The 22,260-nt window shown below is 38.7% G+C and overlaps 1 protein-coding gene across 5 annotated transcripts in view; it reads right to left on the bottom strand.

The window, feature by feature from the left end:
* The window catches only part of TANK (TRAF family member associated NFKB activator), a 28,062-nt gene extending 9,118 nt beyond the window's left edge, over positions 1 to 18,944 (bottom strand). For 2 of the 5 annotated variants that reach the window (XM_054830405.1, XM_054830407.1), the window contains exons 1-7: positions 18,818 to 18,944; positions 18,034 to 18,167; positions 14,055 to 14,201; positions 10,710 to 10,818; positions 9,747 to 9,859; positions 2,568 to 2,747; positions 1,254 to 1,330 (exon numbers count right to left, since the gene is read on the bottom strand). In XM_054830405.1, coding sequence (XP_054686380.1) covers positions 1,254 to 1,330; positions 2,568 to 2,747; positions 9,747 to 9,859; positions 10,710 to 10,818; positions 14,055 to 14,153 — 578 coding nt within the window. In that variant the 5' untranslated portion in view covers positions 14,154 to 14,201; positions 18,034 to 18,167; positions 18,818 to 18,944. Of the gene's footprint in view, positions 1 to 1,253; positions 1,331 to 2,567; positions 2,748 to 9,746; positions 9,860 to 10,255; positions 10,306 to 10,709; positions 10,819 to 14,048; positions 14,202 to 18,033; positions 18,168 to 18,487; positions 18,737 to 18,817 lie in introns of those variants that run through there. The other 3 variants (XM_054830406.1, XM_054830408.1, XM_054830409.1) reach the window with 3 other exon arrangements.
* Positions 18,945 to 22,260: the final 3,316 nt, after the last annotated feature.

The following is a 22,260-nucleotide window of genomic DNA, read 5'->3' as shown; positions in this document are numbered from 1 at the left end:
TGTCATGAGCTATGTTCCTACTTCTGCTGTGCTTCTCTTTTTGAAGACACAAATGTCTATTTGTATCTCATTTGAAAAAAAATACAGGAGGAGTTGAAGTTGCTACTGTTAACACTTACATCCTGACCATTTTTTAGGTGGCTTGATAAATAAGAAATTAAAAAAGACTCTTAACATGTTTCTAATCAGAGCTTGAAAATATACATATGAGTAGATTAATCTTAATTTGCTAGACATTTGTGATACTATAATCTTACTAGTGTAAGATTACCAGTAATCTTACCAGTCACATACCTCTTTCCAAGAAAACAGTAAAGTAAGGGAGCTATTTGAGAGGAGGGAGACAGAAGACAGGTAAAGGTTTTTCATTTGTTAGATATAAATCAGTAAAGACAAAAAAGTCTTTATCACATCACAGTCTTATTTCCTCTCTTTCTTGTCATAAAGCAGTAGTGAGTCAGACTAAAGATCCATGTAGTTCACCTAGCCCATGTCTGAGAGTGGCCAAAAGCAGATGCCTAGGCAAGAGATAAGACAGCAGGAATTTATGATACTTTTCCCTAATACCATGCTAGCCTCACCCTAGAGAATCTTCTACTTGACCTCAGCAAAATTGTTAAAAGTAGTTTTATTGTCTATCCCGTGAAAAATGCAAACCTAAAGCTTTGGTCAATATTTTTCCCAAAACACTGGCAGAAGAGGGAATACTTGCTTAGGAAATATACTGCTTTTAGTCCCTTGGTCATAGCAAGAGCTGGCTAGCTTCAGCTTACACATAAACCTGGTTTCAAACTCTCTCATTTAGGATGGATCAGGCCAAGAATTATTTCTTCATGCTGACTATCAGACCTCCTCCTGGCAGCGCAGCAGGCTTCTCTGCTGTGCTGCCATCAGTTAATCCATTATGGTTGTACATTCCTGTTCTGAAGAGAGTTAATGCAAGGGAGTGAATGCTTACCCAAAACCCACCAGTAACATCCACTGCAGTTTCCCACAGAGTTTAACCTCCTGCTGAACCAAGTGGCTATTTTTATTCCTCCTAACTTATCCCTACATACTTGTAAAGCCCCTGCTATGATTCCATATAGTTGCTGGCTTTATTACCTTCCCACACCAGCTCTTTGACCTCTGTTGCTCCCTGTCCCCCATCCATTTTTTAAGGTACTGTGTAGAAAAGTGGAAAATAGCTGGTCTTATTTAATAGCAGAAAAGACAATTAAAAGCAATTTTAATAATGCTGCAAAACTATTTACCTTTCAGGCATAGGAGAAATACCAGAGATCTCTAGAGATAATTCAGGCTTATCTGGAACAACTTTCTTACTTTTCACCTTGAAGTAAAATATGAAAATATTGATCACAGGTTAACATATTAATTTTGATCTTCACTCTGATACGAATAAACATGTCATGGGATCCTTCACCTAGCCCTTCTGGAAGCTCTCAAAACATTCACAAAATGACAAAACCAATTTTTTACTGTTTGTATGAATTCCTATTTTTAGTTTAACTTAGCAACTCAGTGTGGCATTCCTCTGCTCATAGCACCTTGAAAGGAAACTGGTTCTAAGAATATTGCTTGACTGTGATTCTGTTTCAATCATGTATAAGGTAAGATCATGTATTGTGTATAAGCTTGTTAGTGAAGTATCCTGCTATTTTAGCTCTTAAAAATCAATTTATTCACTGAATTTTTCAATGAACATATCACAAGCTAGTATGTCAAGAGTTCTAGCAGGTTTTTAAGTAAGTTATTAACTTTGACTACCACCTTGTGGTTCACTCTAGTATTACAGAGTTTTAAATCTGCCAGGCATTAAGGAAAGTTTTTATAATAACCAGTCATTAAGCTGCAGTTTCACTAGATCTACATTACCAGATGGCCTGGGTGGTTTATACATGCTCCAAATCAGACATAGAACTTGATCATATGTCTGCCAAATCAGCTGACTTCAATGATACACTGTTTATAATCACAGACCCATAGCCTACAGTTTGTCTTACCTTGCACTGAAGTGCAACTGCAGCTCCTCTAGACGCATTTGAGCTGCCTCATACCTAACAACAAATGCTTGCTGCAGAAGTTAAGCAATGCTTGGGAAGTCTAATAGCAAGTTATGTGTTGCGGTGCTCCTACCCTTACCTACATTCACTTTAAATTAGCTAGCTAAAATAGGTTTACATCGTTAGATTCACATCGATGACTGCAATCTAGCTATCCCACGAGGACAGAATAGCGCTCTGGATGCTATTCTATAACAAAAATAGGGTGGCACAAAAGTGACCAAATAAAGCCAATCTTGGTGAAAACTTCCAGCTGAAAATTATAAAACAGAAACGCTAATCTGGGGTTTTCACAAATATTAAAATTTTAACAACATAACATAATTAACACAAAACCGAACCAACTGGTGTTCCCTATGTGCTTTATATACTTTAACAATTTCCTAATAATTATGTAACGCTGAAATAGTTTCTTAGAATAATTAGTATAAACATGTTTGAAAGAAGTAATAATTTACAAATGTTTGGTTTTTTATTTTCTCTCTACTTGGTTGCTTATCTTACCTCCCTTTTGTATGTTGGCATCTGCATACCCTTTTGTGCTTCATTTAATTCTTTCAATTTACTTTCCAGAGTTCTTATTTTGTCGTCTTTGTTGGAAATAATAGATATAAACTTCCTTTCCTTTTGATTGTTTTTGTCCTCAAGTTGCTTGACCTTCATGCTCTCACTTTCTAACTGCTCCTAAAAAATAATTTTAGAAACACCAGTACAATTAATAGAATTGAGGCTTGTGGAATATCACTATTCAGCAGTTTGGAATAAACTAAATTAAGCTTTTGCAACGTAAGTAAGGGTCAGTCTTATTTATTACATTATTAATTTTAAACTCGTAGTAAAGGCCTTCTACCACTACACATAGATGTAACTCATCATAGATGGTTACTCAAAACAACTGTATGTTTTGAATTTATGAAAGTCATATTAGTGTTCATAAAAAATAAAGACATTCTCTTGGTTCACTTACTGTATCATTTACATGAACATTTAAAAATAATATATATAAAAATAATATTTCATTAATTTCAATCAATCTTAAACAATTCTGAAGAAGGTGATATTCTGCAGCTACCTTAATGTAGCAAACCCAAGAGTAGAATCACAGAATCATAGGATCATAGAATATCTAAAGTTGGAAGGGACCCATAAGGACCATCGAGTCCAACTCCCTGCTCCTTGCAGGACTACTTAAAACTAAACCATATGACTAAGAGCATTGTCCAGATGCTCCCTGAACTCTGAAGGGCTTGGTGCTGTGACCACTTCCCTGGGGAGCCTGTTCCAGTGACCAACCACCCTCTCCATGAAGAAACTTTTCCTAATGTCCAATCTGAACTTCCCCTGACGCAGCTTCATTCCATTTCCTTGTGTCCTATCACTGGTCACCAGAGAGAGGAGATCAGCACCTCCCGCTCTGCTGCCCCCCTTGAGGAAGGTGTAGACTGCGATGAGGTCACCCCCCAGCCTTGTCTTCTCCAAGGTGAACAGACCAAGTGACCTCAGCTGCTCCTCTTAATTCTTGCCCTCAAAGCCTTTCACCATCTTGGTTACCCTCCTCTGGACACACTCTAATAGTCTGATGTCCTTCTACTGAGGCATCCAAAACTGCACACAGTACTTGAGGTGAGGCCGCACCAGTGCAGAGTGGGACAGTCTCCTCCCTCAACTGGCTAGCTGTGCTGTGCTTGATGCACCTCAGGACACGTTTGGCCCTTTTAGCTGCCAGGGCATACTGTTGGCTCACATTCAACTTGCCGTCAACCCAGCCCCCCAGATCACTTTCTGTGAGGCTGCTTGCCAGCCTCTTGTCCCCCAGTTTGTATGTATAACTGGGATTACATTGCAAATATTGCAATGCTATAAAGATTTGTGAAATAAAAAGCAGTAGCTGGCCCCACTTTAACTATCCATCTAGTAATTAATGGAATTTTTATTTATGTGGGCTTTTTGGCAGAATGAAGAAGACTACAATGAACATTTTTTTTAATATGCACAAAGATCGTCCTTGGATAATTTTCAAGAAACAACCTATGGTTAAAAACTATGACTATAAAAACTTTATAGTTGTCAGTTTATGAAATCTATAGAAACACTGATCTTGAACTGTATCAAGTGTCAGAAAAAGTGGCCTGAAGCCTCATGTCTGTCTCTGCAAGAGAAGTAAGCCCAAAGGGTTAATTCTGCAAGATGTAATGTATGTGAAATGCAATGAGATCATCTGTAGACAGGTAGGGCAACGTGAAGAGGAAAGAAAGAAAGAAGTGCTTTTTCAAGAACATTTGTTTTATTTACAAACAGGACCTAAATAGGGTGAGGTTGTGCATTTGGAGATTAGGTAGGTAGGGGCTACTGTAGTAGACAATGACAGCCATGTAGGAATGGGTCCAGAGCAGGCCTACAGAGACACCCGGTGGTTAAGCATGGATGTGTGTATATGCAGCTGACATAACAGTTTAGCCTCAAAAAGTTACACTAGCTGGATAAAAAAACCACAGAAAACCAGCTTTGAAGGCACTGTTTTTTTTCTTTAGTTTCAGTTGTGACTTTGAATAATAAATCTATGGTAAGAGCTTCAATGCAACTCTGGGCTTGGGTGGTATCTCAGGGATCCAGATTAAGCCTCTTCTGCTCAGTGCGTTCAAAACATTGTCTAAAGACGGGATGTTTCTATCCCATTCTTTCAACTTTTAAATTGACAAGGTATTTCTGCTTTAGGTGTTGCTGACTTCCTTAATGCTAATCCTTCTTCCATGCTTTGCACTTCTGGCAGGTGGTGTGGGGAATATATGTATAGTCCTAGGACAGACCATGAAACACTTTCTATACTCTTCTACTGTGGAATCTGTCCACATCATGGTAGATAAGAACCCAGGGAAGCAGATGGGAAAACCAACCAAACAACCAAAAAAACCCGACAACCCAGCAAAAGAATCCTTTTGGAATCTTTCAATAGTACAGCCCTTCACAGCTTGATGATCTTACAGTTTCTAATACTGACTGAGTTTGGGTGTTTGCAACAATGAGGTAACATTTATAAACTGGCTGAAGTTTATAAAGCTAATGTCATGACACGTAAGTATGTCACACAGATCATACTGGCTCAGTTAAGTACTTGGTCACATAACGGACCTGTTACGCATGTTGGTATTAGCAACCAGCAAAGAGGTTACATTTGTATTACAAACAGATCAATAACTTTTCTTTTGAGAGGCTTTATAGGATCAGAGGATAATTCAAATTGGAAGGGACTTCAAGGGTCCTCTAGCTCCTAATCAAAGCAGGGTCAGTTACAATGTCTGATCAGGTTACTCAGTTTGGTCTTGAATACCCCAAGGATGGAGACTGCACAACCTCTCCGGGCAACCTTTTCCAATGCCTGGCTATCCTCACGGTGAAAAGTTTTCCCTTATGTCCAGACTGAACCTTTCAGGTTTAAACTGCCCATTGCGTCCCATTCTCTTGCCATGCGTCACCATTAAAAGCCTGGCTCCATCTGCCTGATAGCTTTTTTAATACCTAGTTTGAGGTTATTAGCTTCCCCTGAAGCCATCTCTTCTCTGGGCTGGAGAAGTCCAGTTTCTGCAGCTTCTTCTCACAGGGTATGTACTCAAGCCCCCAATTTCAGTGGGGCCTCTGCTGAACTTACTCTAGTTTATCAATGTCTTTCCTGTACTGGAGGTCCCCAAACTGGATGTAGTATTTTAGATACAGTCCAATGAATGCTGAATAGAGGGAGATACACTCAGGGAAGCGAGTGTTAGCTGTGCCCCTGTTAATACAGCTCAGGAAGCTGTTGCCCTTCTTTTCTGCCAGGACACACTGCTGGCTCTTGTTCAGCTTGCTGTCTAACAGGACCCCAGCTCCTTTCCAGCAGACCTGCTCTACAGCCAGTCAGTCCCCAGACTGTACTGCTGCAAAGGCAGGTCCTTATATTTTTCCCTGAAGTGTGCTATAATGGCCTGTTTCAGTGGCTTCCTAGAATAAACAAACTGTCAGGTGGTTTCAAGGAAAAATACTATTCAAGCTATGAACTACTCAGGGCATATTTACCCAATAATAAAGAATTAAAAGTTACAGTTGAGATAGCTTAAACAGATGAAGCAATAAGAAAAAAGGCTATTGATACCAGAATTTCTTATATCAGGTAGCAGGGCCTAACTAATCTTACTGCATACATCATACCAGCAGCAAACAGCAGCTAAATGTGTAAAATTGTCAGCTAGCATAAAATCACACAGTACAGCTTTCTTTGTGTCAACGATAGGAAACAAAGTGACACTAGAGAAGCTGGTATTGACCAGAACACGCAACTCTAGAAGACTGCTGCAGTAGCAGCTCTCAGTTACTTAAGTCATTTTAGCACCATAATTTTGAGCACAAAGATGACTACCATCCATCTGCCATTCCTCTGCTTATGTCCTGCACAAAAAAGAGACCTAAACATTTATTGCGGTTTTGTATACCATATGCATCATTCATTCCTGACATACAGTTTCCTCCTCTTTTCCACTGCACAAGAAATTCTGATCAACAAACTCCACACGGTGTTTAATACTAAGGTTCTTGACCCAGGCAAATATTAACATGAACATGTTTTCTTGTCACGGGTTATCAATTTTAGCTTCATGTTTTATGGAGTTTACAAAGATTCTATGATTCTGATGTCTGACTGTACTAAAAATAGCATACAGAAGAAGCTTTACTTGACATTGTCTCATCTCACTAAGGTTTTCTGTTTGCTGGGCAGCTTTGGCCACTCCTTTCAGGGAAGACGAATGTGAACAAAAAACCTCACAACATTTTATGATACACTGGCAACAGAATTTGACAACAGCAGGTAAAATACACAAGTATGGCCATCTACTAGAAAACACAGAAAAGCTAACCCCTCCCTCACGTTAAACCTCTGAAATTTAAGCTCTAACCATGCACCTATTACAATCAATCCGGGATTTCTATAAACTTTACAGGAGGACAGTATATAGTCCACAGGGAAATCCCATTTGACTTAGCAAAAACCAGTTTCACAGGTATTGATGGGAGTTTCAAGACAGACAGGAAGAAACAGCAACATTTTAACTTAAAGACCATAATCATAATTTATTATCTGGAACTGCACATTTTGCAAGTCTGGAATTTTTGGTCTAGAAGTAGAATAAAGCAGTTAATGCAGTAGAGGACAATGGCTGTAGACATATTTTATTTGGTTTAGAGCAGAATGCGGATTGAATATTATTAGAAAAATACAGGCTTTCAAATAGAATATTTGAGTTTCCAAATTTCAATAGCTGAAAAAGCCAATACTTCATTGAATTAGATACAACACAACTATACTGGGTCAGTGTCAGGATGATGGATTTTTGGTCTAACAGATGTCAAAATACGATGTCTAGGGAATAGTACAAGAAAACAGGAGGCATTCATGACACATCCTTTAATAAATTCACAGACCTTCTTAGTAAGAGTTTCTATGTATTTATTAACTCTCAAGAGATTTCTCTTCCACGAAGTTGTCCAATTTTCCCTTGAAGCAGGAAGTCCCACTGGTTGACTACCTATCCTGTGAAGAATCAGCTCCTTTGCCTACATTTAAAAAATGCAAAAATTGGCAGCTGCCATAAAAGCATAGAAAGCATTTATCACAATAGAATTAATTTTCCATTATCTTCAACAGCAAGTTGGGGTTATATGGTTCTCCTCCCCTGAGTTTATTCAATAAAGTGAGGACTTGTGTACAGAGACTGCTGTGTATCTCCACTCATAGCCAGCCCATGAATGGCATGGCCAAGACACAGCCAGAGCTCATAGAAGCATGTGTACCTCTGCTGTGCTGTCTGGACATCTTTGTATCACTCTTGCCAGGTTAGCGGAAGCTTACTACGCACAACACCAAATACTAGAGTCCTCCTTATATTGGAAGGATGGTGCAAAGATATTGACATGCCTCTGCAGAAGCCAGCTTTCTTCCAGTCAAACATGTCTTCCTCAAGCTCCATGCCCTCAACACTTCGAGTAAAAGAGCTACCACATTCCCAGTAACAGGACCATACAGTAGGCTGGGTCAACCAAACTTTGCATGGGTTTAGATCTCTACTGATCCCCTCTGAAAAGACCTTATTTGTATAGCACTGCGCCTGGGTCTAAACGCAGACAGACTGTAGTTCATTCTGCATGGAGTTACATTAGAAATATTTCTGTTCATGCCATAGACGAAGCAAAATCCAGATGAACTACCTATTGCTGAGAGGTAACTGCAATAACTGACCACACAAAAAAATGCAGATAAAGACAAATAACTTACACTCCATTAAGAAAATAGCCCCTGAAATAATGATTTCAGCTTCTCATGCGTTGCCTGTAATCTGTATAGATCACATAATTTCTCAGTGTCTCCCCATGAGAAGAGCAGATAAAACAACTTCCTTTCTCCTACTCATTATATGACCATATTACTTTAAACTATTGTCGTTCAGCAAGCATTCAGAAACAAGACTATAAAATATTAGACTTGATCAGGTCTCCATGTGCAACCGTAACAGAAATGCAAAAACATGCAAAGATGTTCCATCAAAGAATTAACCCTTCAGCTGTGTTGTACTCCAAATAAATGCAAAGATCAGGAAAGAAATGACATCTTGTGATTAGAGATTCTAGTGTAGAAAATTATATAAAGACTTTTTTTAAATAAAAAAGGAGTGTATATAAAAGTTTGGTACCAGTATGTTTAAACTGTTGGCAAAAGCTTAGTCTCAAATGAGATTCCTTCAAGACAATTAAGCAAGCATCAGTAATCCAATGAAATCATTCTGAAATTAATATTTCTGATTTAAAAAATGCATTTCTGTAAATTTAGCATAATTAATTAGTTCATAGCTCAGGTTTAAGAAACAAATCCTGAAATTAATTCTTTTTAAATCCAATGCCTGATTTCATATAAAGGTCTTTTTAAGACCCTTACATGGTCCCTGCTATGGAGATTCATATTCAAAAATAAGAGATTTTATGTTACAAGACAGTTCTCAAAAACACAGTAGAATGACTTATCCTAAGAACAATGCAACTTTGTGCATCTCTGTTACTGTCTTTCCTCAATGCAAAATCCATTCAAGGTATTTCCCATCTGTTCTGCACTATTGCTTTACTCTTATTCCTGTTACTCCCAACAGGCTGTAGTGAAAATCTCAGTGTTACTTCAGTGAAGAGGGGCAGAAGAGATATCACATTAAAACTGGCTATTTAAAAAAATCCAAATCATCAGCATCTCCAGAGCAATGGATAGTTCACTTTCCACTCCACTTTTTGAGTAGAGATTCTCAATTTCTTGCAAAAATACACAGACTGGTTGTAATGTGAAAAGCTCTTGTGAGAGAAAGAGGAAGTCCCTTCCTGACCACTGTTTTTGGCAGGTTAAGAAATAAATAAGCAAGTTTCTACTTTGTGATCAAAACTATTCTAGGGAGCTTGATGGCCAGTGATTGCACTGGGAAGGATCCAAGACAGATGCTTAGTCCACCTAAGTAGACCGCAGTAGCACAACACTCATGCACTTCACGTGAGGATCTTGTATGATAAGAACTGCAGTTCAAAGGCACCAGTAAGAGTCTCACTTATCTCTTTAGGTTCTTATAGTATAATCACAGCACAAATGTGATCTTATGTTAGACATACTGCAGGCGACCATACCTTTAAGACTTTTTCTCTTCGCTTTGCTACGTTCAGTTTTTCAGAGAGCTGGCTGAAACATAAGTTGGAGGTTTCAATATCTTCATGCATCAGAATGTAGGGATGCACATTACCTTAAAAAAAAAAGCAGCTGATTGTCACTGCATTTTTTCCCCAACCACCTCCTAAGTACAATCAAAATTAAAAGAAGCCAGGCTTATATTAACTTCTTTATTTTCTTTCAGCAAGTCTTCATATTAAACAAGCAAGAGAAGCCCAATTCTGTGCTTAGAGATAATGCAAGACTAAACCAGCAATAAAAAAAATATACATGTACGCTTAAAAATAAAAGCGAACCACTTTGCTAGTATTTATGAAAACCAGGAGTGTTAGGCTAGTGTGAATAAATATTTAATGAGCATGGCAGATTAACACATGGTTACTTTGACTCTTTTCTCTTATTTGTGTAATACAGTCAAAAACAGTGGAAAATTATCCATCAATGACTATTTGATTTGAAAGAGAATTACCTGCTTATAAAGCTTTGGTTATCCAGTAAGATTAGCATCACAAGACTCACCTAATATAAAAGACATGTAACAATAGCACTCACATCTAGAACAACCAACCTGAGTTAAACTTATTAACAGATAATTGTAAAATTAATATGTAACAATTTTGGTTTTAATTCTAGTGAATGATTTGAACCCATATTTTCATAACTTTTATTGGCTTCAGTGTAAGCAGGTTCTACATCTAAAGGAAATCTCACCATTTCTTGAAGAGGATAAAGAGAGACCTCAGAAGTGTTGCATTTTATAAATAGATTTTGAAACTGCACATTCGCGTTAACTCTCACATTCACAGAAAAGTATGATACTGCTTTGAAAGATGTGTATTGTAAAAACTGAAGCAACAAAGTCAGAACTATTCATCAATGCAACACAGCATAAAAAGAAAAAACGTGCAAACTGGAGTACATACCTCTATTAGCATTCAGAGCAGCTAACTGCGATTTCAGTTTTGCAATAATGCTGTTTTGAAGCTCTATCTTTTCCTGCTGTTCATGTATTTGCTGCATGTAGTTTTCTGTCTGCAAATATAATTTAATTAGCATTAATCTTATTCTGTTTTGACTAGGGGTGTCCTATTTGGCATATAAAAAACAGCTCTGATTTTTAAAGATAATTGTAGTTGTGGACCTCTGTGTGAAAACCCCACTACAGTCACCTTTGGCAAGTCCATATTTTTGAGACTGCCCTGATTAGAAAAGGTATTATAGGAAATAAATCCTGCTTTTCAGTAACTGTTTCAATTGTGGCAGTTGTAAAGAACAGAATAACTTTTAAGTATAGGATTCTTTATTCACAGCAATAGAACAGATCAGGTTTAAAATTAGAATTTTAGTATTCTTCAGAATGCTGTCAGTTAGTTTATCTATAGAAAGATGCAGTTTTCTTCCCCTATATTTTCTAACAAATAAATTATATAAATACAGGCTTTCAAAAAGATAGCTTTTAAATGGAAAACAACAACATTGCTTATTCAGATACAACAGATATTTCGTCAGTAACTTTAACTGTCTGTGAACAGAGTTTTGTCTGTTCCTTTGAGTGTAGCAGACTTGTTTTTCTAACCTAGAAAATGGGGTGAGGGTGGAGGCAAGGAAACAGCCCCATTTTTCATCTAGCCATGCTCCATCTCATGCTATAAACAGGCTATACAGAACCTAGTAAGACTGCTCACATTTCACCAAAGTGTATAAATATTGTTATACAGCCAGTTAATTGAACAAATGGTCAGGTGGCAGGAAGATGCTAAGATTCAAAAACTATTCTTTCATTAGCACATGCCTAATATTGCAGTTACAGTAGTGCTAAAAACAAGCAAGAAAACTTGTTAAGTCCCAGCAAGGAAACTTACAGGAATACACTGAATTTTTCTGAAATTAAGAATATGTCTATTACTGAACATGTCACGACCTGGAACAAGACTAGGCAGTGTTTTCACATCTATTCATAGTTTATCCATACTGCTATCTAATTCTCAAACCTCAATGACAGTTAAATTCCACACCCCCTTACTGCCCAATGTGTTTGTCTGTATAGCAGGCAGGAAAAAATCTACAAGCAAAATTTATTTTAAAAGGCCAGGTAGTAGCTGTACTACGAGAGTTTATTTAAAAAAAAAAAAAAAACAACACCAAAAAAGTGATCCAAGAGCAGTACACTCCAGCAGCTCTAAGAGACCTCATGAAGCAGAAAAATCACTGAGAACCAAATTGAAAATGTACAACAGCAATGTCTTGTCAACACTTCTGTACAGAGCACAGACATGACAGCTAAAACAGACAGAAGAGAAGATGCTTTTGACAGCCAGTGTGCACAAATTATTCCTTGAGTCAGATGGCAGCAACAAGTTACCAACTAGAAGATCTGCATGACAACCAACCATCCATCTGTATCAAACACCATCTGGCCGAGATGACTCTGGCTTCTGTGTGCTTGACATGGCTCCCAGCTCTAGAGACTGGCAAAACAAGTGGCCTATCGGTAACTTAAGTAGTAAACTGTTAACAACAGAATGGTGGACAATCCAACAATGTGTGAAGGCCACACAATGAACAGAGGAAGTTACTAGAGTAAAGCACTGTACAAAGGTCATTCAAAACCCAGGAGTTTGTTTAAAAACCCTGAAAAACAACACAAACAAAAAAACCTCAACTAATTATTGTGTCAACTCTTGAAAAAATACTTTTGTTCTCTTTTGAAGTCATGAAATCCAACTACTGAAAGTTTGATTAGGACAAAGATTTGAACTGGTAGTAATCCTTTATGAAAGACTTTAATTTTTAATTTCTGAACCAGAGAAAATGCAGAGAGAAATCTTGCAAGCATTTAGCTTCCTTAATGCTGATGACTTCACACACTTCTCTGGTTTTCTTCCATAGACTTTATAAGGGCTATGTGACCTTGTACTTGACGTCTTGTTTCTTGGGCAGAAGTTTCTTTCGTGTACTGCTGATGACCCAGGAGTATTAACGTGACTGGTTTTCCTTCAAATAATTAATTGTTCATCATAAAAGACAGAATTTAAAAGATACCCAATCATTCTAAAATATGTTGCCTTTTGTTAAGTTAGTTGCAATTTCAGTGCAAAATGTATTGACACACTACTTGTGCTTGGCTTGTTAAGTACAGAAAACACTACAGACTTGCACCAGCACTGCTGCAACAGACTACGAATGGAGATAGACTGCACAGTGGATGATTGCATGCACGACTGACTTGATGCCTGTTCTGCAGTGCCTTGGCTAGTTTATTTTGCCATGCAAAGGGATGGCAAGATTGTGCCCAGATATCAGAATATTCTCTGGTAGACCTTTGCCTGCTCTGAGTTCTACTACTGTTTCCATAACTTGACACCGAGTATGGTTCACCTGCCCCTGAACAAAGTCCCAGCCTACCAGTTCTATGGAAGTATCAGAAAGTCCTGTAGCATCAAAAATGTTCAAGTCTTCCTGTAACAGAGGTTCCATTGCTGGGCGGAATATGCACGATAAAATTAGTATGACAAAGCCCCAAACTGCTAGCTTTGCAATATGCTGGCATACGTGATGAGAAGTCCTAGAAAAGTTTTGTCTGAAGGAATGTATTCTACAACAGACTAAGTAAAAATTCAAAGGTGCTCCTTCCTGGTCAGAACGCCTCCAGAATCTTTCTGTTCATAATCAAAGAATAATTGTACAGATTATTCTTTTTAAAAAAAAACACAATACTAATTCTAATAATTTTAAGGTTAGTTTGCTGTAAATGTTTCAACACACAAACTTTGTTGTCCTAACAGCTTGCGCAGTGCTTAATATATTAAGTCTTTGACCTTTACATCAAGTAAACTAGTAATTCATATAGTGTATCTTCCTATTAACAGAAAAATTGTTTAATTTAAGCTATTTACATTAGTAATTTAAAACATAATTTTTAATAAAGCAAATTAAATTTCAAAAAGTACTTCATTAAAGCTAGGTAAATTTTATATACGTCTTTGCTGTTTACATTAAAAGACTTCATTAATCCTCCAAAACAGACAACACTTTCCTCGCCTTTAAAACTACAAAAAAATTAAAGGTCAAAAATCTGAAACCCACCTACTACATTCACAGCCTAATGAGTTACTCTGCAGTGTACTAGCCTGGTTTCATAACAGCAATTTCCAACTTCAACAGATACACTAAAGTGCGCACAGCTAAAGCGAAACTGAAATGTACGTGTACCACAGTCCTCCATGGGAAGGATGGCTTTAAAGAGCAATTCAGAACCCAACACATACTTTTTGCTGTAGTTCTTTCACAGCATGGTCCCTATCCATGCATGCTTGCCGATAGGCTTCATAAGCTTTGTTAAGCTGCTCTCCAATGTTTTTGTCCATAATTCCCAATGTTGTTTCATCACTGAAAAGATGGTCAAGTTAACAGACCTGAAAAGTAATCAGAAGGAAAAAGACAGAATGCTAAGGAACAGGAGTATGTAATTAAAAACATATATAACATGACTTGTATTAATATCAAATCAAGTAATATGTGCAGTATGTTTGAGCATTAAGTCACATAATACTTTGAATTATAGCTCTGCTCACCTCAACATTTAATTTTATGTCTACAGATAGGTTTAAACAAAAGCCAAATAAAAGCACGTTAACTCTGAATCAAATTCTGGAAGTACAGGATGTGTAAATTTATGTGTAGTTACACTGTTTGAGGACTAAGACTTAAAATTGGTACAGATCACCAGTTACCTGATTTTATGACAGTTCCAACAGTTTAATGTTTTCTCAATTGTGAAATAACAAATAGCATTAAAAACCAAACCAAACTCAGCTTTTGGCATTCAGCAATAAAAAGACAAAAGCTCAATAACATTAGGTCACATGGACCTATCCTATTCTATGACATATTTGAAAATGGCAACACAAGCAACACTACAAAGTGAATTAAAACATCTTTTACCTAAAAATCAGTAATACCAACCAGTAAGAATTAGCAAGACTCACCTTTTCACACCACACTATCAACTTTTTACACTTTGTAAACTATTTCAATAACAATTCCTGAAACTATATCTTATAAGCCTTGACACGTAAGACTACAACTCTATTAAAATGTCACAGACTTCAGTTTCAAGACAGAGTGAACTTTGCAAACACAGGTCCTTTGCTTCTATAGTAATATATGACATGAATTTTAAGATCACAATTTATCATAATGTAAGTACAGTAGAGGACAAGTTAATGAAGTCTCAAGAAAACCCCAATCCCAAAGTACCAGCTATAAGAAAAAAAAAAAAAAATCAATAATTCACATCTCTCCTGATAGTTAAAGCATGGTTACTTCACAGTACACAGTATGGGCAGCCACTGTCTTCTGGGATTATGCATAAACCACAGATACTATTAAGCAAAGTGTTGCAGTCAGAAGAGGATAAGCCATGTAAGAAGAGTATGAGGATAACTTGTCTTGGACCCTGGTCAAAATTCTAAGGATTGCAGCTTGAAGCTTTTGATCATGTTTTCTTGCTCTTGAATATCTTCCATATCACAGAGCCTGAATACAGAAATGTGTTTTGAATCTCCTAGAAGGTGCTACAGACTACTGTATGGATGTCGCACCTTTTTGTCCTGCAAACTTTATTTTAATGATGTGCGTGTATTGCAAAAGCAACTGTACCTCAAGTCCGGCATTGTTGTACTTTAACAGTGGCAAAGTGAATTCTTTCACAGCTTGGAATCATTTAGGGATCCTTTGATATAACAAGTATTACTGAAATCCAAGTTTATAATTTTTGTGTAAAATGCTTACATTGTTTCATATGAAAGATGTGTTTGTTACCCCCCCTTTTTTCCTCAACACCCGTTCAGTAGTTTATCATTTCAGGTCCACGCATACTGTCTCAAAGCATTGTTAGTGACACAGGCTACTTCATCCACCCCCTTCCTCCCCAAAGAGTATCCCTCCACTAACTGGAATATTCATTCTAATACCTGGGGCAAATCTTTAAATAAATGGGTAGGCTTTTTTCAGTTTCAAATGAAGGACTGTTTTATGTAGTTCAATGCAGAAAATCAGATATTACAGCTGACTGCAAGGCAGGTACTAAACTGCAGAAGGGTATTTTTATGGCTGAAAGTGATTGAAAGTGTGCTGTCACACTCTTTAAAAACTTCCAGACTTTGCACCGATGTTGATTTTGTACTTTTCTGGAATTCTCCAGAGACACTTGTAACAATTTACCTAGTAAATGGCAATGTCCTGTACATATAAAAGGTAACTTAAAAAAATGAGTGCAATGGGATTTAAGACTATGTTCAGCTTCTAATAGAGGGAATGGGGTTCAGCTCCATATGACTCACAGTTCATAGAAAACAAAGGCATTAATTTCATTCATGCAAATTCAAATCTCATTTTGAAAAACAGTATTTAAAATTTATACCTAACTTCCAGCATTTTACTCACTGATTGACCGAGACTGGGAGTTTTAACAAAGAGTTCTGCTCTTACCTGGACTGCTGGTACCAAAAGTAATTGATCCAACAGGCAGAATTGTAGCACTGCTCCTGATTTTCTACTTGGTAGGGAAAAATAAGGAGAACGGTAGCTAATTTACTGGTAGCTCCCTAAAATCCAGACTCCATGCAGCAAGAAAGGGGCAATAAAAGTCATTACTAGTGACACTTTAAGATGGAACTGTAAGTAGAAGAATTGGTCCTTTATTCCCCCATACCCTAGACACTCATTTCTGCTTCCACCTCACCCTTCCCTTTCTTCTAGCACAAGCAGCCTTACGGCAAACTGTATCAGTAAACCAATCCTGCTTAAAACTAAACACTAAAGGTGTTTTTACTGTGTTAGTTTTAACGCAGATCAGCTCCACAGACCACTTCAAATGGCATGCTAATGCAAGGAAGCCAGCACAGGAGCAGAAAACATGAGCAAAAGGCAGACAGAACTGTGTTCAATGGCAACATCAGCTTCAGAAGTGTAACATGAAGTCATGGTTATGTAACGGTGATGTAAGTCTGCACTGCCACATGAAGGATACTCCTGCCTTCCCCCATCTCTGGCCATGTATTTTTGCCACTTAACTTGTAATGGTATTAGCATTTCTATGCTACACAGTTGAGCATGCCAAAGTAGCTCCCTGCTTCCTCAAAAAGACAACAAACCCCCTAAAAAAACAACCCCAAAATTAAAACCGGAGCTAGCTCACTGTGAGGCTGCTGGAGCACTACTACCAAGACAAGGAGGCAGTGGGAACATGAGACTAGTCGTGGGCAGGACTGCAGCAGTCTAGATTTAGATTGGATTAAACTACTCCATAGTCACACCCTGAATTGCCTGCTGCTGGAATAAATAACTGCTTCTTATGTTATCTATCTCATATCCAGAACTCCTTGCAGTTAGAAAAACTGGCTCCTTTTTCTGCTTCTCCTCCACAGGCATCAATATTTATCAGGGAATTTGCCAACTGTTCCTTGTCATTTACTCTTCTCCCTGCATCCAGTTAGGAGGAAGAAAAACAACCCCAACAACCCTAAAATAATAATAAAACACCCAACCAACCTCCAAAACAAATATCCCCACTATTTTAATCAGGCTTAGGTATGCTGTATCCATACAGCAACTGGAACATATTCAGTGCAAAGTGGACAACCCTGACCTTTAGCAACTGACACTCTAGATATTCATTAGATCCTTAAGACTTCCACAGTTACTAACAGCAATAGGTACTCAGAACAGAAGCAGCAATACAAAATGGTGCATTCTAACAGGGACAGAATTAGAGAAAGAGATTAGCTCCAGAGTTTGTCTGATGAGGGGGTCCTGCAAACGTGAGTACCTGAGTGTTGTGTTGCCGGAGCTATGGCAATGAGAACTAGAATTTCATCTTTGAGTAAAGATTTGAACACTGGAAAACAACTGGGTATAGCAAATGTTGTAAGACAAATTTTTAAGTAAACCCAATGAAACCTGCAAATGCTCTTAAAATACTTGCTTTAAATGAGAAACATTTTGTTGATATATGTGGGGAAAAAAAGCAGTAATATGAATTTTCTATGAGTCAAATGCAAAAAAACCCCCAACACAAAGATTAGCAACATACTGCTGCATACATCCTGAAATCCCAGCTCCATAGATCACTAGAGGCACATTTTGAGTTTTCATAGTGCCTCAGAAAACACCTTCAATTCTGAAAAGACAAGGTTTTAGCTAATCATGTGCACATACACATTCATTCATAATATACATGCCTACCTCTCATAGCTTCATATAAGAACATAGATGCCATCCAGAAGCGAGTACTTCTCTACATATTTCTGCTTTCAAAACAGCTTCTTCAATGGAAATATTTTGTAAGTTACACTGCCAGCATCTTGGAAACTGGAAACCTGTTGAGGTAATAATTTGCGAGAGGCTGAGCGCTCGATGCACTTTTGTTTTGGGTTTGTTTTGGTCGTGGTTTTTGGTGAGGTTTTTTGTCTTTTTTTGGGGGATGTGTGTGTGGCGTGTGTCTAACGGACAAAATTCCTGCTTTGCCCGACTGCAGCAAGAGTGGGAAACCCAGTAGGAGCCCCTCATGCCACACCAGCATTACAACCCGGAGCGCGGACAGCCCCGCTGCACTCAGTGAAAGAGACGGCGATTACTGGAGAGCTGGGGTTGTACACCGCCCCCCCCCGCCCCCGTTACTGTCCCTGGAATAACAGACCTCTTTCTGCTCCTCCGCCCGCCGCCCTCGCTCCCACGGCCCCCCCGGAGCGGCGGGGGGCGGTGGCACCCGCCCCGGCCCTTCCCCAGACACCAAGAGCGCCTCTGCGCCCAAACCACGCGCTCCCTGCCCTGCTGCCGCAGCCCGGCAAAGCGGCGCCGAAGGGGGAACCGGCGTCCTGAGGAGCGGAGGGCGGAAGTGCGGAGCGGCCGAGGGCAAGGGGCGGCCGGGGAGCCCGGCGCCACGGCCCGCACCCCGGCCCCTCGGGCCGGGCGCCCGCTGCTCCCCGCGGGAGTGACAGGACCGGTTTTAAAAGCTACTCAGACTTACGAGCGCCTCACGGAGCCCACGGCCGCTCCCGGCACAGGGCGCTCACTCTTGCCTGAGAACCTTAACCCAGGAACCAGAACTGACTTCCTGTTGTGCCTCTCCCCGCCCTGTGACGGGGTGCCGTGGCGTTGCCCGCTCCGCCGGTCGGGTCGGGGCAACGGCCGCCGGAGCAGCCGGGCGCCGCTACCAGGCGGGGGCAGCGCCGGGCTGGCCGCTTAGGCACTTAGGCGCCTTCCCCGGCGCCGCTCGGCGCTATGGGAGCACAAAGCTGGCCTCTCCGACCCCACGCAAGGATGAGCGTCTTTCGGCTCCTCTCTATCTGTCTTGCGGCGCCTTTTCTGCCTGGCTGCACCCAGGCAACCCCCTCAAGCAGAGTCTGTGCTGCCCCTGACTTCCACAGGTCCCTTCCTATTCGAGGCTTTTCAGGGTTCAGCGTGATTTGTAAATAACAGTACTTATATTTGTAACATAATTATCCCCAGAGTACTTTCTGTCTAAAGGGTCTTTTACTTTTGTAGGTTACTAAGATGGCATTTTCCCCCCTGCATTTAATTCATGCAGGCAATGAATTTTATAGATAAGAATATAATGGAAATACACATTTTTAATTTTGCTACTGCTACAAGCCTATCTCTCTTTAGGTCACATGTATGAGTCCAAGTTTTTTCCTGAAGGTGTGTAGGAGGGTGGGAGTTGATGGGAGAAAATGAGGCTTTTCTTACATGCACAGGGTACAGTAACAGCTAGCGGCAGAGAAGCATTACAGCTTTTGAATTAGGCTCAGCTGTCTCTGAACCCCAGTGAACATATCCACGCAGCCAGGCTCTGGTGCTTCTCCTGCTAGAGCAGAACTTTTCCCTTTGCCCGCTCACAGATCAGAACTTGCATTTCAGCTATGACCTTACCTACCCCGGGTGGGTGCAGCCCCGGGACTGAGCTCAAACGTAGCCACAGGGAGAGTAGCCAGGCGTTGTTCTCGGTAACTCTTTTGAAGGATATTTCTATTATAATTTACCTTTCCTGCTAAGTCCTTAAAAGCTCTTTGGTCTGTTTTGGCCTGTACTAAGACTAAAGAGATTTACAGGACAATAACTATACCTCCTGGTTAGCCACTTTTAAGAACTTCAGGTGAGGTTCTAATGAACTATTAAGGTTCAGAGAGGGTTTGCTCTGTTAGCATGTTTCCAAGAAAGGGGAATTCAGTTTCCTTTTTCAGAGACAGAGTGTCTGAGACATCCAAGTTAAGGTTTCATTCAACCAGGGTTTGGTTTTTTTTTAAAAAAAAGGTCAAAAGAGGCTGTTGTTTCTTTTTTAATTTCTACCTTTTTTATTTTTAATCAGTCTTGCCAAATAGTTCTGCACTTAAAATGGTGATGGATATCTCAGTAACTGAAATAAAACTTGCAATTCTTAAATTCAGATCAATGTATCTAAATATAATTTAACTGATGCTATATTTAAAAAGAGATAATATGCAGAAAAGCACAAGCAGGTGTTTTCTGATGATAAACATGTATCAACTAAGATTATGGCTACCTGAATTGGAATAGAGCCATAACATATATACCACCTCTGAAACACTATCATTGCACCTTAGTTGTTATAGGAAACAAAAGTTTGTTTATTAAATTTGAGAAATGTACTTAATGTAAATTTGCTGTGAGTCTCTCGAATCTGACAAAGCAAAACTGACAACCGTTTACAAACATGACTTTTCAAATCACATGCATTATTTTTTTTAGTACTTTATCGATAATATTCTTTCACAATAAAGCACAAAAGAAGCTGGTCTTTCCTCCATCTTCATTATTTAGTGTTCTTTTCTTTACTACATTTTGTCCCCAGATACAGTAAGATGTATGTTTCAAGCTTTACAGTAACCCATCTTGACATTCTGGGAGACTTCCAATCTTCTGAATAAATTGTTAAATAGAAGACAAGAAAAATGTCTGTAAAAATAATACAAAACTTACATTGTGTAGCTAACTTGATCTCTAACTTTGATCTTTCAGAGTGGCTTCTGCTTTACAGTCAATTGTTTTTTGTCCTTTTCTTCCTCATCTTGCTTTCTTTTTCTCTTTCTGTTTTTCTGCTTCCTCCTCTTCAGTCTGTATTTCCTTCTCTACAGCTATTCCAGTAATGACTTTCCATATCAATACTTCACATTTTTCTGTCATTGTTAAGGCAGAATTGCTTTCCTATATGTAGTCTTCACAAGATAACCGGAAAGAACAAATGTATATCAGTATAGTTAAAAATTATTTAACATTTTAGGAATTTACTAATCTTAAAAACAGTTGCAAACCACTTATCTAGAGTTTGGGAGTGGTGGTGAAGAGATTCATGTCTATTATTTTATTTCACTCTGTCTTCAGACTCAGAGAGAGTCTTATTTTGACTAATTATACTTAGAAACATTTTTTTTTTTTTTTTGTGGGGGGAGGAATTAGCAAGTTGATACTTTTTCAGAGTGAAAATTTGAAAGTTTGCTCTGAGTGAGTCAAGTCTATTTACATACCTCACATCATCTGTATACAGTTTACTGTTTGACATTACTTTCCGAAATGGTATTTTAACAGGAATTTTACTTAGCCTTTACTACTGTGTTAACAGTGTGCTCATAGGTTAAATTGCTCTTAAGGTAGGTTTGTGGTGTGGCAATTGCCAAAAAGCTGTAATTCAGTAAAGATTTAAATCTGATTCTTCTGTACAGTTTTAAGCTTGTAAATACAAATTGGCTTGTGCAAGCTGTCAGAAAAAGGTTAAAATGTTTCTTTCAACTTCTTAATGTAGCCATTCGTTTAGACACTAGGTGGCTCACGTCCGATGTTTAAACCTTTTCCAGAACTTTTAAACTGTGGTCCCAAAGGAACATGTGGCATGGTGCTGGGTGCTGAAAGAGTCTGTGCTACTCTGTGGTGTTTCTCCGATCTTTCAATAGCTTGTTGTTGTTATTTTAACAAAATAAAAAGTGTATTTTGGTCTTGAAATGCCTTTCCTGGACAGAAAAGGAGAATTGTGGATTAACTTAGACCGAATGTTGTCATTCCATAGTAAGAAAGAAGGTGAGACTGAATCTTTTTATTTTTTTCCAACAGCAAGAGTAGTTAGTTGATGAGCCTGTGGAAATCTTAGTATATTGAATGCCAATAAGGTATGTATTTTGCCTATAGGTTGTAACAGACAAAACCTGGGTTCTAGAACCTAACTGAAGAATATTTAATTAAAGTGCAGACATACAGACTTGGTGCACTATAAGCAACATAAAAGCAGTGTTAGTACAATTATAAAGCTTGTAGCTCATCTAGTACTTTTTCTATATATCTGAATGCTGAAGTTGATAAGCATTATTTACTCATTGTCTTTACAAAGTGTAGAAACCAAAGGTTTGGAGTTTCTTTTCTCATCTCGTTAGTAACAGTATAGGCAATTTTTATGTTGCC

This window comes from Grus americana, chromosome 6 (assembly GCF_028858705.1).
Source record: "Grus americana isolate bGruAme1 chromosome 6, bGruAme1.mat, whole genome shotgun sequence".
NCBI classification, from domain to species: Eukaryota; Metazoa; Chordata; class Aves; order Gruiformes; family Gruidae; genus Grus; species Grus americana.
This window is presented reverse-complemented; position numbering and strand designations above follow the sequence as displayed.